The 17,121-nt window shown below is 46.0% G+C and overlaps 1 protein-coding gene across 2 annotated transcripts in view; it reads right to left on the bottom strand.

The window, feature by feature from the left end:
• Positions 1-1,720: 1,720 nt before the first annotated feature.
• LOC139542924 (protein bassoon-like) overlaps positions 1,721-17,121 on the bottom strand; it is a 125,775-nt gene continuing 110,374 nt past the window's right edge. For both annotated transcript variants that reach the window (XM_071348914.1, XM_071348924.1), the window contains exons 6-13: positions 14,187-16,293; positions 12,756-13,768; positions 12,502-12,616; positions 11,664-11,819; positions 7,341-7,396; positions 7,082-7,218; positions 6,085-6,308; positions 1,721-3,465 (exon numbers count right to left, since the gene is read on the bottom strand). In XM_071348914.1, coding sequence (XP_071205015.1) covers positions 7,356-7,396; positions 11,664-11,819; positions 12,502-12,616; positions 12,756-13,768; positions 14,187-16,293 — 3,432 coding nt within the window. In that variant the 3' untranslated portion in view covers positions 1,721-3,465; positions 6,085-6,308; positions 7,082-7,218; positions 7,341-7,355. The remainder of the gene's footprint in view (positions 3,466-6,084; positions 6,309-7,081; positions 7,219-7,340; positions 7,397-11,663; positions 11,820-12,501; positions 12,617-12,755; positions 13,769-14,186; positions 16,294-17,121) is intronic.

The raw sequence follows: 17,121 nt of genomic DNA on the forward strand, positions 1-17,121 counted from the left end.
TTATTTCAATCTTTTTAAATTTTTTATGAACGGATCATGTCCCATCACCTTTGAAACCTCCCGATAGAATGACAATAGAACGCCTGGATAAACTTTTGCCATGGAGGTATTTCTCCTTGTTTTACAAACACAATATGTATAGAAACTCTACAGAGACCAGATATGTTTTCTGAATACAAGTTGTTCCACTTTTGCCAACAGTCACATACACTGCTCATTTCATTATTATAATCATAATATTTAATCATAATAAATATTATATTATACACAAAAGCACAAAAGTTGGCAGCAAGTACAGCGTGGGGATGCACAAGACGGCCTTACTATGAACTCAAACGCTGTACAGAAGAATCCATCTGTATTTACAGTGACAATGTCTGTCTGTCCTTGTGTCTTGCTGGACGGCTACAGTCAGGGATGGCTGTTCTGTCACATGCACCTCTTCTCTTATCGACCACAACGTCTCCATGAAGATGGTGAGCATGCATCTATCTATACCTAACCACCACTAAGGACCCTCTGTGATTAATTCTACCCACACTCATTCATATTAATGACATGAGGTACTTGATTTGTTTTACCTCGCCTTGAAATTGTCAACACATTTCCTATTGGTGTGTCATATTTCTGTGTCTTTACAGACAGTATAGCAACAAACTGTTACCAGTCAGGCTTGTGCTTTCATTATAAGTGCCCTGATTTGGTAAACGACTACCTAGGTCAGCAGCATGTCGAGTCTCTCGGACTTGGCTGACAGTACTGTAGGTTCCCTTTAGGTTCCCTCTAGGTTCCCTGGAGGTTCCCTCTAGGTTGGCCTTGGATATGGAAGGTTCAGCGGTTCACTGATTGAGTTCTACACATGCTTCTGTTCATTTAAGGGCGTATCTTACCTTCAATTTAAGTCACATTTTCACTTAGTCTCCCAGTGAAATGAATGCACGACTAAGTGGAGGTCAGGATTTCCCCCATTGTTCCTCCAACTACTAATAATACCTTGATTTGTTGTTCTTTAAATGTACCTTTTAGTGGCTTCAAAGCACTTTAATGTTGTTTCCCACGTCATATATTACCACATGAAGCCATCCCGATATGCAGTGAGGCATACGAAACAGTTCTATTTGTTGGACGGTCCGATCAACCAATCAGATACCAGAAACAACCCCCTCCCACCCACCCTTCAGATTATACACCGACCGTAATACGCACAATTACATTTTACATGGAGAATTCCTTGACCAACTGCATCACAGGTTTGTATAGCAGCACGGATTGGACAGTCACTGTAAGCCGAACACGCCACGGCACAGTGGAAACCTGCTCAAGCCACACACACGCCAAGACTTAATGAGGTCATACAAACAGCCGGACGAAGCCAAGCAAACCCATGCTTCTAGCAACAAGATGTTGGACATTCATGACTGACAGTCTATACAGTTAACCCTTTGGCAACAAGTCCCCCGTATGGGGGGTGATGGGGTACTATTAAACATGCCACAAAAATAAAAACAAGTCTAGATTCAATAGTTCAATATTAAGATCCATACATACAAGTACAAACATGTTCATAACCGTTTTCTGACGTCTTTCAGTTCACAATGATGTCGGGAGTCGTGTGAGTAACATTGGTCATCATGATATTAAACTTTTTTGGAGTCTTTTCCAGTTTCAAAATGAATCATTGCATAGAACATTTGAAATTATGATTGCTTCCAACCAATCCTGTGTGTGTGTGTGTGTGTGTGTGTGTGTGTGTGTGTGTGTGTGTGTGTTAGCGTAAATGTCGAGATTTAGGTGTGTATGTGTGGTTATGCAACTCTCTCAGACACATTTACTGATGTTTATCAACATGTTTCAGATATTCCCAAGCACGAATTTAAGCAACATTAACACCATTGTGCTGTATAACGTTTTCTGCATGCTATTGCTTTTAAAATCAACCAGCAAATTATTCAAACACAAGATAATAAATAAGAAAACCATAGACCATTCAAATATAAATAGATTTACCAAAGAAAAACATGAAGAAAAAAAAACAGTCACAAATATAAATTCATAAATACACAAATTAATCATTTACATTATCAGTGTTCTAGCTAGATGTATATACATACAGTAGTATACATTTGTGCAAAAAAATAAATTAAGAAAGGTATGATATGGACGTTTCAAAACATATGAGGTATACAAGTAAAAAATATGTACCGAATAAGGCTCTTCTTTTCCCAAAAAATACCAGGCAAAAATGATAAGAAACTAAACAAGATGAAAATAAATCAACAAATAGCTCATAAAAAGAAACGAAACAACAACAAAGTCCCAAAGTGCTCTGGGATTGACAACTGATGGCTTTGCGATGGCAAAAAAACAAAAAACAGCCGTGGCCACGCTTACTTGCGCTCCGTTTGGTTCTCTCTTCTGTGTAGATCTCACACTCTCATTGGTGGGGCACACTGGTAGTGTCCTCCTCCTCTCACGATCCTACTCGTCTAGTAATGTCTAGTGGCCCCTCTTCTGGACATGGTGGTGGAAAAAGTATCGAAGAAGATATGAGTTTCTATTCGATTATTATTATTATTGTGCGTGCATTCCCATGTCCACGTGTACATGTTGCATTCTGTAGACATCATATCATCACAACAGGTGGACGAGAAATAAAAACACATTCAAAGAAAGGGTCATCGTTCCCTATACTGGAATGTAGAGATCATAGAAACCAAGCATTCAAGGGTTTAATAACAGGGGCATTGTTTGTTTGTTTTGTCTGTCGCCGTAGTAACGTCTTGCCTCCTCCGGTGTAGTAGTTAGAGAGTCATAGTTAGCGAAGAAGTCTCTTTGGTACTAGTAAAACCTATGAGCTGTGCACCTCGATCTACCTCCTCCATTGCGTTATAATGGTGATGCTGTAAAAAGGCCCTTTGGACACAAAAGCGTGGAGTCATGAATGATTCTGGTCAGATGTGGACTCCTCAGACAGACCCTGCATCCCAAATGGTCCCCTATTTCCTATATATTTCCTATATAATACACGACTTTTGACCAGAGCCCAATGGACCCTGGTCGAAAGTAGTGCACTAAATAGGGAATAGGGTGTCATTTGGGACTTGGCCCGAGTAGATGTGGATTCCTCAGACAGAGTGACTTCCCCTCAATGCCCTGTAGAGGGCACTATGAAGCTTCCCTCAACTACAAACGCTCCCATCTGGCCTGGTTTTCCAACAGGAGAACCTCAGCGAGTGATACAAGACATTCAGATGAAAAAACAGCATCCTCCGTTGCTGTCCCCCTGAGCTGAGAGATGCCGAAGCCAAGCCTAAGGTGTGTGACAGCTCCCTGTCCTGTACCTGGATCAGGAGTTATATCTCTCAGGAAGCAGACAACCGACAGGGAGGTGAGGATTCTATCTGTCTTATTCACTCTCTTACGGGAGCTGTGAGGCAGGCTCTCCCTGGCATTCTGTTGGTGTATCTGAAAACACAAGGACAAAGATCAGTGTCACTCATCTGGGGATCATTTATACTGAGAACTAAAGGTTCCAAAATTCTGGTAACTTTCCCAAAACTCCCAGATTGTCCATCTTCCCGGTTGGAAGAATCCCAGATTTTCAGTTTATTTCCTCGTGATTCCAGGAACCTTACAAATGGGATTTCTGGAAAACCAGGGATTTCTGGGAAACGTACCAGAATGTTGCAACGCTACGAGAACAATATGCACTGAATCTATACGGTATGTGTTGCATTAGGATCCAATATGTCACAGGCATTTGAATCATATGACAAACACAGGCAAAACACAGGGCATACCATTTACAGTACACAGAGATGTGTTCATTACTGCCCCATAGAGTTCCTGCAACATTATTTTGTTGACATTTTATTTGATCTCTGAGAAATGAAGCTAACTAATTGATTAGTCACTTTATATGTACGTACTGTGTTCTAGACATACTGTAGCTCATCCTATGTAACTACTGCTGGACATCCGGTACCTTTTCCTACTTATACATTGTCCAGACTGCCTATACACGACCACATATTTATATTCAGGACTCTGACATTGCTCATTCTGATATTTCTTCATTTCTGTTTTTGTTTTTGTGTGTGTGTGGGGGGGGGGTATTTGTGTATCAGTATTGCACTGTTAGACACTGCATTGCTGGAGCTAGATACGTAAGCGTTTTGCAACACCTGCTTTAACATCTGCTGATCTGTGCATGCGACAAATAAACTGTGATTTGATTTGAACGATTTCAGGACTTGATTTCGCCTCAAGGGGGCAGCGGAGAGCTGTAGGGACTGTTATACTGTACCGCGGGAGGGGTAACTATGTGTGTGCGCACACGCCTGCCCTACAGGCAGACAAAAGGGCACACATATACACACAATTCCATTCTCATTCCTCACACATGGTTCAGCTCAGTGTCCTTAAAAGCGAGAAAGAGATGTAAACATACAGTATGTTTCCCATGCCAATTAAGCCCTTTGAATTGAAAATGTCAATTGAATTGAGAGAGAGAAAACAGACAAAAGGAGAGGGAAAGAGAGAGAGAGAGAGAGAACAAGAGAAAGAAACGGGGACAGAGAGAGAGAACGAGAGAAAGAAACAGGGACAGAGAGAGAGAACGAGAGAACCACGGTCTTTATTCACAGTATTCCCTTAAATCCCTGAGCCAGAGCTCATGCAGCATGGAGGGTCATCCAGTGGCTAACATTCTAGTGCCAGACTCTATTTACCATGGGAACCAATCCCACACCCTAATACCAGGGAATTATTGTAAAACTCTCTATAACAATACTTTTTGATGTTGAACAAAGTCTTTTTTTTTTTTTTAAAGCTCCGAGCTCTAAAATAAGGCAATAAATACAAGCTCTACAATATGACTGATTAGAAAGTTTCATCCTAATGTACTGAGTGTTGCTCGTGACCTTTCCCCTCATAGATTAGTTACGCTATACTTCTAACGCGGCTGTACAGTAGTAGGCCACACCCACCACGAGTTGACACCTCACTAAAAGAGACCACACCCCCTATCTAAGACCTCACAACTGGCCAAAGACAGTCACGCTGAGTGCTTCCAGTTTCACTACTCCCCCCTACGTGTCACTGGGCTAATTCGTTTGGCATGGCCCGGTGCCCCGGGTGGGTGGTCATTTCACTTAAGGACCAATGTAATGGCCTAAAATGTGCAAACTCCGCCCACCCGGGCCACCAGGCCCTTGCAAAACAAACTCGCCCACTATGTCCCAAGCCCCTCCCTCCCCGGGCGGCCCACTATGTCCCACGCCCCTCCCTCCCCTGGCGGTTGCAGCCAATCAGAGCCCTGCTGGGATTGTCAGTAATCCCAGGGGCTGAGAAGGCTTGCCTGCTGCTCAAAGAGGCACTGAGCTGGGTTTATCTCTAGATCCCTGCACTGGATCACAGGATCCCTCACCCCCTGCCCCACACACAGAGAGGCACCTGGCGTCACGGCCTATGATATCACGGTCAACCCAACCCAGATGCCATAATAACTAGTTCTAGTAGAGATAGCAGTGGCCAGAAAGAGAAAGCAGGGACCCTATTAGTCTTCATGTGTTTTGAACAGGGGCCCAATAGAAATGCATTGAAATGTATTTTGTTTGCAAAACAATTCTATAGTGCTACTCTCCGTGTAAGTCCGTTCTACCATGTAATGAGGGATTGTTTATAGGTTAGTAAATCATCATTCTGTGGGCTTCACAGTTTGTGTGTGCGTGCGTGTGTGTGTGCGTGCGTGCGTGCGTGTGTGTGCATGTCTGTGTATCCGTGCGTGTGTGTGCATGGAAGGACAGTAAAGCCATAGTTAGTCTGCTCATCCATTGGCTAATTATAGTGCTCTGTGTGGACAAGTGAACGGGTAAACCTCCTGGACCTATCCTGGGCTCTAACCTCTGACCTCTCCAGCAGAGTGAGAACATGGACACAGTCATTCTGTTTACCTGACTTGACACAGCAGAGAACCAATTAACTGAAAATGCACAATAAACTGAGCACACAGAGACACATACACACACGCACACACAGAGAGACACACATACGCTGGATTAATGTACATCTGATTTCACTTACAGCCAGCAGAGGCAGCAGCAGAAGTCTCTCTTGAATAGTTTGCTCATGCTTGGGACGCCCGCTCTGACTTGATATCCATCCACTTCGTCCTCTCCTCAATCCTCTGCTCATGTCTGGAAATCCCAGCCAGTGCTGACAAAGCATCCACCCATTCTAATTCTGATCATGTTGTGTGCTCATGTCTGGGGAGTTCAGTGCTGACCAGGCATCCTTTGATTCCAGCTCTGATTGGTGGTAACGTGGGTTGAGTGAAAATAACAAGTGGGAGAAAGAGAGCGAGAGAAAGAAAGAAAAGGAGAGAAAAAAAAGAGAGAAGAACGCACCCAGCTGGTCAGACAGAATATACAATTACACTACTTAATGAGTCATCAGTTCACTCATGCTACTACATTATGCATTATGCAGACATGGATCTATGTTAATCTATGCAAATATCCAGCTGATACAACACTTTTATCCATCACAGTGTGGGACTGCTGCCACAGCTTGAAGATACTGCCTGCATCCCGAATGGCACCTTATTCCCTACCTAGTGCACTTTTGACCAGATATCTATGGGCCCTGAGCAGACGTGGTGCACTATATAGGGAACAGGGTGCCATTGGGGATGCAAATCTGTATCCCGTACTGCATTAAACCTAACCTTAAACATTGGTGATAGTATTACTACTTTGAGGGGTGAGTATTTAACTTCTAAAAAGATGAAAGCTATTTCAATATATTTCAATATTTAATAAACACTCATATACATGGAAATAAGCAGAGGACAAGGGGGATCATGCTGTCCTTCCATGCACACACACAAACGGAGGGACACACAGACATACATGTACACACATTCACACACACAAACTGGGGCCCACAGAATGATGATTCACTATCCTCTAAAAAAAATCCCTCATTACACCATTTTTCTCCGAAGTCAAGGCCCGCAGCCCCAATGTGTTAAGAAATGTATTCATCTCGCAAGGGAAGGGAGAGGTAATGAGATACTCACTGGTGCGCTCAGGTACCCTCCTCCTCCCTCCTCCTCCGTTTCCTTGTGATAGTGAAATGTATAAAATGCCGTAAACAGTTTCATAGGTTTTTCCAGTACCAAGCCTCCAATCCCTCTCCATCTCAACTCCTCATACCCTGCAAGACAAACACAAGCTGTCCCTCACCCCTGGGACTTCCACAACACACTAGCAAACTGCAAGTGTCAACTAAGTAAGCTTTACGTCTAAGAAAATCACAAAGAAATCCATCGCATTTACCCTCCTCTCTTCCGTTCACCAAAACGAAGTGAACTTCTTGCCGAGGCCAGAAATAGCTGTGTAAAAGAGATCGATGGGGAAGGGGTGGAATGAAAATAATGTTTAAGACAGTAAGATAGTACATTAGTACATTTCACAGAATATTCTGTAGTAGGTGTGTACAGTACATCTTATAAAGGATCAATGTTTGTATTATATTCAATCACTAAGAAAGAACATCACCGACTAAGGACACACACACAGCGGTGTAAAGTACTTAAGCAAAAATACTTTATAGTACTACTTAAGTAGTTTTTGTTCACTATTTATATTTCTGACAACTTTTACTTTTACTTCAATACATTCCTATAGGAAATAATGTACTTATTACTCCATACATTTTCCCTGACACCGAAAAGTACTTTTGAATGCTTATCAGGACAGGAAAATGCTCCAATTCACACACTTATTAAAATAACATTCCTGGTCATCCCTACTGCCTCTGATCTGGCGGACTCACTAAACACATGCTTCGTTTGTAAATGATGTCTGATTGTTGGAGTGTGCCCCCGGCTATACGTAAATAAATCAACAAGAAAATGGTGCCGTCTGATTTGCTTGATATAAGAATTTGAAATAATTTAAACTTTTACTTTTGATACTTGAGTATATTTTACCAATAACATTTACGTTTGATACTTAAGTACACTATCGGTCAACATCTTTTAAACACCTACTTATTCAAGGGTTTTTCTTTATTTTTACTATTTTCTACATTGTAGAATAATAGTGAAGACATCAACACTATGAAATAACACATATGGAATCATGTAGTAACCAAAAAAGTGTTAAACAAATCAAAATACAGCGGCAAGAAAAAGTATGTGAACCCTTTGGAATTACCTGCATTTCTGCATAAATTGGTCATCAAATTTGATCTGTTCTTCATTTAAGTCACAACAATAAACAAACATGGTGTGCTTAAACTAATAACACACAAATTATTGTATTTTTATTGTCTACATTGAATACATCATTTAAACATTCACAGTGTTGGTTGGAAAAAGTATGTGAACCCCCTAAGCCAATGACTTCTCCAAAAGCTAATTGGAGTCCGGAGTCAGCTAACCTGGAGTCCAATCAATGAGACACGATTGGAGATGTTGGTTAGAGCTGCCTTGCCCTATAAAAAAAACTCACAAAATGTTTGTTTGCTATTCACAAGAAGCATTGCCTGATGTGAACCATGCCTCGAACAAAAGAGATCTCAGATCTAAGAACTGTTGACTTGCATAAAGCTGGAAAAGGGTTCCAAAAGTATCTCTAAAAGCCTTGATGTTCACAAATTGTCCTCTCCCTAGGAGTGGCCGTCCTGCAAAGATGACTGCAAGAGCACAGCGCAGAATGCTCAATGAGGTTAAGAGGAATCCTAGAGTGTCAGCTAAAGACTGACAGAAATCTCTGGAACATGCTAACTTCTCTGCTTTTTAAATGTATTTTACCTTTATTTAACTGGGCAAGTCAGTTAAGAACAAATTCTTATTTTCAATGACAGCCTAGGAACAGTGGGTTAACTGCCTTGTTCAGGGGCAGAACGACAGATTTGTACCTTGTCAGCTTGGGGATTTAAACTTGCAACCTTTCGGTTACTAGTCCAACTAGTTTCTAACCACTAGGCTACGCTGCCGCCCCCTGCTGATGAGTCTACGATATGTAAAACACTAAACAAGAATGGTGTTCATGGGAGGACACCACGGAAGAAGCCACTGCTGTCCAATAAAAACATTGCTGCACGTCTGAAGTTTGCAAAAGTGCACCTGGATGTTCCACAGCGCTACTGGCAAAATATTCTGTGGACAGATGAAACTACAGTTGAGTTGTTTGGAAGGAACACACAACACTATGTGTGGAGAAAACACGGCACAGCACACCAACATCAAAACCTCAACCCAACTGTAAAGTATGGTGGAGGGAGCATCATGGTTTGGGGCTGCTTTGCTGCCTCAGGGCCTGGACAGCTTGCTATCATCGACAGAAAAATGAATTCCCAAGTTAATCAAGACATTCTGCAGGAGAATGTTAGGCTATCTGTCCGCCAACTGAAGCGCAACAGAGGTTAGGTGATGCAACAGGACAACGACCCAAAACACAGAAGTAATTCAACAACAGAATGGCTTCAACAGTAGAAAATACACCTTCTTGAGCGTTCCAGTCAGAGTCCTGACCTCAACCCGATTGAGATGCTGTTGCATGACCTCAAGAGAGCAGTTCACACCAGACATCCCATGAATATTGCTGAACTGAAACAGTTTTGTAAAGAGGAATGGTCCAAAATTCCTCCTGACTGTTGTGCAGGTCTGACCCGCAACTACAGAAAATGTTTGGTTGAAGTTCTTGCTGCCAAAAGAGGGTCAACCAGTTATTAAATCCAAGAGTTCACATACTTTTCCCACCCTGCACTGTGAATGTTTACACGGTGTGTTCAATAAAGAAATGAAAACATATAATTGTTTGTGTGTTATTAGTTTAAGCAGACTGTGTTTGTCTATTGTTGTGGCCTAGGTGAATATCAGATCAAATGTTATGACCAAGTTATGTATGAAGAAATCCAGCTATTTCGAAGGGTTCACATACTTTTTCTTGCCACTGTATATTTTCTATTTGAGATTCTTCAAATAGCCACTCATTGCCATGACAGCTTTGCACATTCTTGGCATTCTCTCAACCAGCTTCACGAGGATGTCACCAGGAATGCATTTCAATTAACAGATGTGCCCTCTTAAAAGTTCATTTGTGGAATTTCTTTCCTTCTTAATGTGTTTGAGTCAATCAGTTGTGTTGTGACAAGGCGGGGGGGGGGGGTTGGTATACAGAAGATAGCCCTATTTGGTAAAATAGGTAAAACCTAGTCCACATTATGGTAAGAACAGCTCAAATAAGCAAAGAGAAACGACAGTCCATCATTACTTTAAGACATGAAAGTTAGTCAATGCGGAAAATTTAATGAACTTTGAAAAACTATCAAGCGCTATGATGAAACTGGCTCTCATGAGGATAAGTTCATTAGAGTTACTAGCCTCAGAAATTGCAGCCCAAATAAATGCTTCACAGAGTTCAAGTAACAGACAGATCTCAACATCAACTGTTCAGAAGAGACCTTGTGCATCAGGCCTTCATGGTTGAATTGCTGCAAAGAAACCACTACTAAAGGACACCAATAATAAGAAGAGACATGCTTGGGCCAAGAAACACGAGCAATGGACATTAGACCGGTGCCAATGTGTTCTCTGGTCTGGAGTCCAAATTAGAGAATTTTGGTTCCAACCACTGTGTCTTTGTGAGACGTGGTGTGAGTGAACGTATGATCTCCGCATGTGTATTTCCTCCATGGAGGAGGTGTGGGGGTGCTTTGCTGGTGACACTGTCTGATTTATTTAGAATTAAAGGCACACTTAACCAGCATGGCTACCACAGCATTCTGCAGCGATATGCCATGCCATCTGGTTTGGGCTTAGAGGGCCTATCATTTCTTTTTCATCAGGACAATGACCCAACACAGCTCCAGGCTGTGTACGGGCTATTTTACCAAGAAGGAGAGTGATGGTTCTGCATCAAATTACCTGCCCTCCACAATCCCCCGACCTCAACCCAATTGAGATGGTTAGGGGTGAGTCAGACCGCAGAGTGAAGGGAAAGCAGCCAACAAGTGCTACGCATATGTGGGAACTCCTTCAAGGCTGATGGAAAAGCATTCCAGGTGAAGCTGGTTGAGAGAATGCCACGAGTGTACAAAGCTGTCATAAGGCAAAGGGTGGAATCTGAAATATTACATATATTTTTGATTTGTTCAACTCTTTTTTGGTTACTAAATGATTCCATATGTGTTATTTCATAGTTTTGATGTCTTCACTATTATTCAAGAAAATAGTAAAAATAAAGAAAAACCCTTGAATGAGTAGGTGTTCTAAAACTTTTGACCGGTAGTGTATATTTAAAACAAAATACTTTTACTCAAGTAGTATTATACTGGGTGACTTTCACTTATACTTGAATCATTTTCTATTAAGGTATCTTTACTTTTACTCAAGTATGACAATTTTCCATACTTTTTCCACCACTGAACAAACACACACCATACAGAATTTCTTCAACTGTAATTCCTTCCACATCAGACTCTTGTTGTGTCCCAAATTGTACCCTATTCCCTCTATAGTGCACTACTTTTGACCAAGGCCCATAGGGCTCTGGCTAAAAGGAGTGCACTGTATGGGAATAGGGTGCCATTTGAGATGCACCCAGTGTATATGTGTCAGTTTTCCAGTATTCAGGCACTCAGGGCCTTACCATCACCCAGTTTCCCTGCCTGCTCGGCAGCCCCTCCCGCCCCTCCCAGGATATTGGTGAGAACGTTTCCCCCGTCCGCTGGGGGCTGGCCTGCCGCTGCACTGCCGATCCCACCAGGCCTGCTACCTATCCCTCCAGGAGGGGCTGCTTTAGAGCCTGCAGAGGAACAACAATAGCACTGTCAGATGGTATTTTTATTTATTTCATTTAACCTTTATTTAACTAGGCAAGTCAGTTAAGAACAAATTCTGATTTTACAATGTCGGCCTACCCCAGCCAAACCCACCCCTAACCCGGACGACGATGTGCCAATTGTGCGCCGCCCTATGGGACTCCTGATCACGGCCGGTTGTGGTACAGCCTGGGCTTGAACCAGGGACTGTAGTGACGCCTCTAGCACTGAGATGCAGTGCCTTACACCGCTGCGCCACTCGGGAGCCCAAGTATGTCAGGGGCTTGTCATTCTGTGTTTAGGTAGTATGTCATTCTGTGTTTAGGTAGTATGTACATTTGTGTTTGGGTAGTATGTCATTCTGTTTGGGTAGTATGTCATTCTGTGATTTGGGTAGTATGTCATTCTGTGATTTGGGTAGTATGTCATTCTGTGATTTGGGTAGTATGTCATTCTGTGATTTGGGTAGTATGTCATTCTGTGTTTGGGTAGTATGTCCTTCTGTGTTTGGGTAGTATGTCCTTCTGTGTTTGGGTAGTATGTCATTCTGTGTTTGGGTAGTATGTCATTCTGTGTTTGGGTAGTATGTCATTCTGTGTTTGGGTAGTATGTAATTCTGTGTTTGGGAAGTATGTAATGTGACTATAGGGGAGATGTCAGTCTCACCAATGCCTGTGAGGGGGGGTGTGACTGTCTTGGGAGGCTGTGCTGCTGCTGCCCCCCCAATCGCTGCTGCAGGTTTCGCCCCCCCAATGGCTGCTGCAGGTGTAGCAGGAGTCGCCTGTCACAGAACAGAAAGAGAGGGGAACAAAATCATTACTGTCTAGCTGTTCACCAAGAGGTGGAAAGTAAGATGGCATACATTTTCACATGACATTCAATGGATCTTGAAATACCAACCTCATCCAAGATGTACTTACGGCTGTGGTTGGTGACTGGCCCGCGGTGGGTCCAGCTGGCTGCCGGCCTTGTGCCGGAGTCTGGCCAGGTTTATCCTGGTGCTGTGCCGCTCCTGGTCCTGCCCCTGGTCCTGTACCTGGTCCTGTACCTGGTCCTGTCCCTGGTCCTGTCCCTGCTCCTGCCATGGGACCTGGCCCTGCGGTCCCTGGATTGGCCTGAGGCCCCCCAGCAGTGGTCTGAGGAAGCTGGCTCTGCTGCAGGGGCTGCTGCTGCTGCTGCTGCTGCTGCTGCTGCTGCTGCTGGGTGCGTTGTTGCTGCTGGCCAGGCTGCTGGGCTGGCTGTCCCCCGTCTGGCCCCTGAGACCCAGGCTGCCTGCCTGACTGGGACTGCCCACTGGAACGCTGCCCCTGCTGCTGGGGCCCCCCTGGACCAGCCTGGGGTTGCTGCCCCTGGCCCTGCTTGGCCCCTGTAGAGGGCACCCCCTCCTGTCTCCTGGAAGATGAGCCCGGCGGCCTTTGACCCCTGCCCCCGGTGCCCTCGCGGTGGTGTCCGGAGGCCGGATCACGGGAGGAGTAGTCCCCAGAGTCCCGATCCCGGTAGCCCTCCCGGGAGGAACGGGGTTCCGAGCCTCCCCTCTTCTGGGTGGAGGAGGATCCACGGCCCTCAGAGCGGGTGGATGGGTCTTTGGGGTGTGTTCTGGAGGAGCGGCTGGACGACCGGGGCTCCTCGCCAGAGTGGCGGGAAGATGAGTGCCTCGCCGAACTGCCGCCGCTACTGCCATGGTAACCACGGTGGTCACGGGATGATGAGGTGGACGAGGGGTGGCGAGGTTGGTTGTTGTACTCATCCTGAGGCCACAGGTCCTGCTCCTCGGGGGGCTCGTCGTAGTCGTGGTAGGTGTGCTTCACGTTGGCGCTGGTCTGTTGTCTACCTGTGGAGATGTGGCCTGCGCTCCCATGGTGTCTGGAGCGGTTGGCGCGAGCCTCCCTCGGCTTCTCAAACCAGTCCGTCTCCTCCTGACCCAAATGATAGGCTTTTGGACAACAAAGATTAACATCAGTCAGTTTCCTTTTGTTTTGTTATGTGTAGAGAGGAGAAGAAGAGAGACATGCAGACTGAACTGAACCCATGCAGACGGCAGACAAAAAGACGGCCCAAAGTCTCAAAAACATGCAAAGTCTTTCAGAGTCAAACAAAAAACAGCAAAAACGTGTAAAATCACAAAACTCAAAAAATGGAAATGTTTTCAGCATGCAAAAACAGAAAAAGATGTACGAAACATAGGCATATGCGGTTTATGCATTGGGCACAACATGCGCGTCTTTTCAAACAGTCACATAACAGAAGGAGCCGTCGTGCTGCTCTGAAGACCACACTTGGCATACAGACTCTTTCCAGCAGACAGAGAGACAGAGGAGGTCAGGCAGTTAGTGGCATTCAGCACCAGTTACCTTCGCTGTCCGACACAGCTGCGTGCATGTCGTCTACAAGGTATGGGTCATCTGGTTTGTACACGTGGCTCCTGGGCAGGTCCTTCATGTGGTGATCCTGGACGTCCGGCAGGGAGTGGCTGGAGCCGTACTGGTTCCTCACGTCATGGGGATCCCCTGGTACCCCGGTGCCGCCTCGTCCGATCCCCACAGGCTTCCCCACGGGGCTGAGGGGGCTCTCCTCCTCTGAGTTCCGTCCACCGCGGTTGCCTCTCTGAGACCGCTCCAAGGCGTCCCTCTCGTAGGACTTGCTCCTGTAGCCTGAGGAGTCCCTGGAGGAGATCTTGTCCATGCCGTAGCCTGTCGACCGGGATCTCCCCGAGCCATACATCCGGTCCTCCTCTTCCAGGGCTTCCCGGCTTCCCGGCTGGCCGCCATAGTACTTCTGCTGGTCGTAGCCGCTCTTCTTCACCCCGGACCGGGACACCAAGGTGCAGCTGCCGCCGGTAGAGGTGGTCATGGTGTAAGAGGCCAGGTCAGACTCCACGTCCCGCGCCTCCTCGATGGGGGAGAACTTTGAGATCTTCTGCTCCATTCCTTGCTTCCTGTGCTTGCTGCGCTTACCGGAGGAGACCACGGCAGGGGCCAGGTTCTTGGATGGGTGTTTCTGGGGCCCTGGGCCCCCTGGACGTGTTGTGCTGGGGTGTTTATTATAGTCGTCATAGTAATAAGAAGATCCCCCAGTAGTGCTGGTCCGGGGGTCCACAGCGCCCTGCTGGTGGTAGCCCGTGGTGCCTGCAGGCATGTACGGGTCCACAGGCTCATTGCCGTAGCCAGTCTGGCGCACGGGGCCGTTCTCACCGTAGCGTCCTCCTATTGGATGGCCAAGAGCATCAACAGCAGGGCCCGTGTTCTCTTTGGTCAGCTCGCTGATGTCGTCAATCATGACGTAGTTCCTGGGGATATTCTGCTCCAGGTTGGAGGTGTAGAGGCCGTCTGCAGCATAGGCTGATGTGGGACTGTCCACTCCGTGGGTCAGCACAGGTTCCGGGGGGCGGTACTGCCCGTAAGCGTTGGGCATGGTGTTAGAGGAATAGACTGTGCCAAAGCAGGTGTCTGGAGCTGATGTGGCCACCGAGACGGCAGGGTTACTGATCACTTCGTAGTTGGTGGGCAGCTTCTGTTCCAGGTCAGCCAGGGAGGTCTGACGAGGCCTCTGGTGGACAGTAAGGATCTCAGCCTGGGGCTGATAGGACATCCCCTGGCCGGGGTAGGGGCTCTGACCTGGGTAGGGGAGGTGTTGGCCTGGGATAGAGGGGTTGGGAGGCTGGAAACCCTGGTGGCTATGCTGCTGCATGCCCAGGTCTGTATGGTAGGAAGGTTGGCCATAGCCCCCGTGGGCTGGGTAGCCTGGCTGGGTCTGGTAACCTGGGCCTTGGGGTGGGTGTGGCTGGAAGGTGCCTGGCTGGGGCTGGCCAGCTGTTGGGTACTGAGGGGGCTGGAAACCGATCTGTTGGTAAGCAGCGGTTGGCTGCTGTGTGGGTGTGGGCTGGCTCTGTGGGTACTGATAGGCCATGTAGGAGGAGGTGGGCGGGTACTGGGAGGCCGGGCCGAGGTCGTTGGTGAACTGGCTCAGCGGCGCCGTGCTGGGCCTCGTCAGCAGACCGTTACCATCGAACGTCCCCGTGGCCGCAACCATCCTCAGGTTGTTAAGCTCGGTGTCCGACATGTAGTCACGGGCGTCGCCCATGCAGCGCATGTAGGCCAGCTCCCTCCTCTCCCTCTCCTTCACCAGGGTCTCCTTGCGCTGATGGATGCCTAGTTCCAGGTACCGCAGCTTGGCGTCAATCTCCTTCTCCTCCTCCTCCAGCTCCTGCTGCTGCTTGCGGAGCTTGGTAGACTCCTGCTCCACGGCCTTCAGCTCGCTCAGCAGGCCAGCCTTAGTGACCCCCTGGGCGGGCCTTGGCAGCACCCTCTGGGGCTGCATCCCCGGTGGGCTGCTGTACATGTGGGACATGGCTGGGGTGACGATGGGGAGACTGCTTTCTTCTGGAGGAGGGCTAGGCAGGGTCCTCTTCACCTTTCTCATCAGAGAGTTCTGCTGCTGCTGCAGGGTGGCCATCTGGAGCTAGAGGAAGAGAAGCACCATTAGGACGACACGCACATAACAATGAACAGAATGCCTGCATGGAAATCAGACTAATTGCACTAAAGTGCTTATGTGACGATTACAGTCCAGTCTCCCTCTTCTACTCATTGTAATTTTTTTTATAGCTTAATTCATAAAATGTCAATTTCATAGAATAGCTTAGCATCAATTTAAGGTAAAATGTATAATTATGTTTCAAATTAGTTTGGGTCCATTAAAAAACACTTCCATCATAAATAAATGAGCAAAAATAATAACCAAGAGCAAGTTTCTTATTAAACAGAACTCTGTAAAAGATGAGTGCTACAATGGGAAGAGACCGTGAAGAATAATGTCCACGTGAGAGAGAATGGACAACCTGGGAGCGATTCTCAGGCATAAATAATGAATATTCTTATTTTCAGAGCCTTATAAAATTCTAATCGTAACATAGCCATCCACCTTTTCCTTACTCATCTCAAAACCAAATGGCAACAACAACAAACTAAGAGCAATAATAAATCATTGTTCACAGAGGAGAAAAAACAGTCAAACATGGCAAGATTCCTTCTTTCTACTTACAGTTTAGGAGTTGTGTAGACCCATGGTGAATTGAATACATATCCGTGAGAATGCCATTTTTACAAATGTTGATGAATGGCCAGCACAAATAAAACAAGAAAATATATGCAAAAATCCTCTTATGATTTCTATGTGTGCCTGTTCCTCTGACAGCCTTCGCACCGAGTGCAGAAGGATCTGACTTTACTTTGACCAGCTGCTAACATGCCGGAAGACAGCAGGGCTGTAGCAGGATGCCTTCACATT

This window comes from Salvelinus alpinus, chromosome 2, assembly GCF_045679555.1.
Source record: "Salvelinus alpinus chromosome 2, SLU_Salpinus.1, whole genome shotgun sequence".
NCBI lineage: Eukaryota > Metazoa > Chordata > Actinopteri > Salmoniformes > Salmonidae > Salvelinus > Salvelinus alpinus.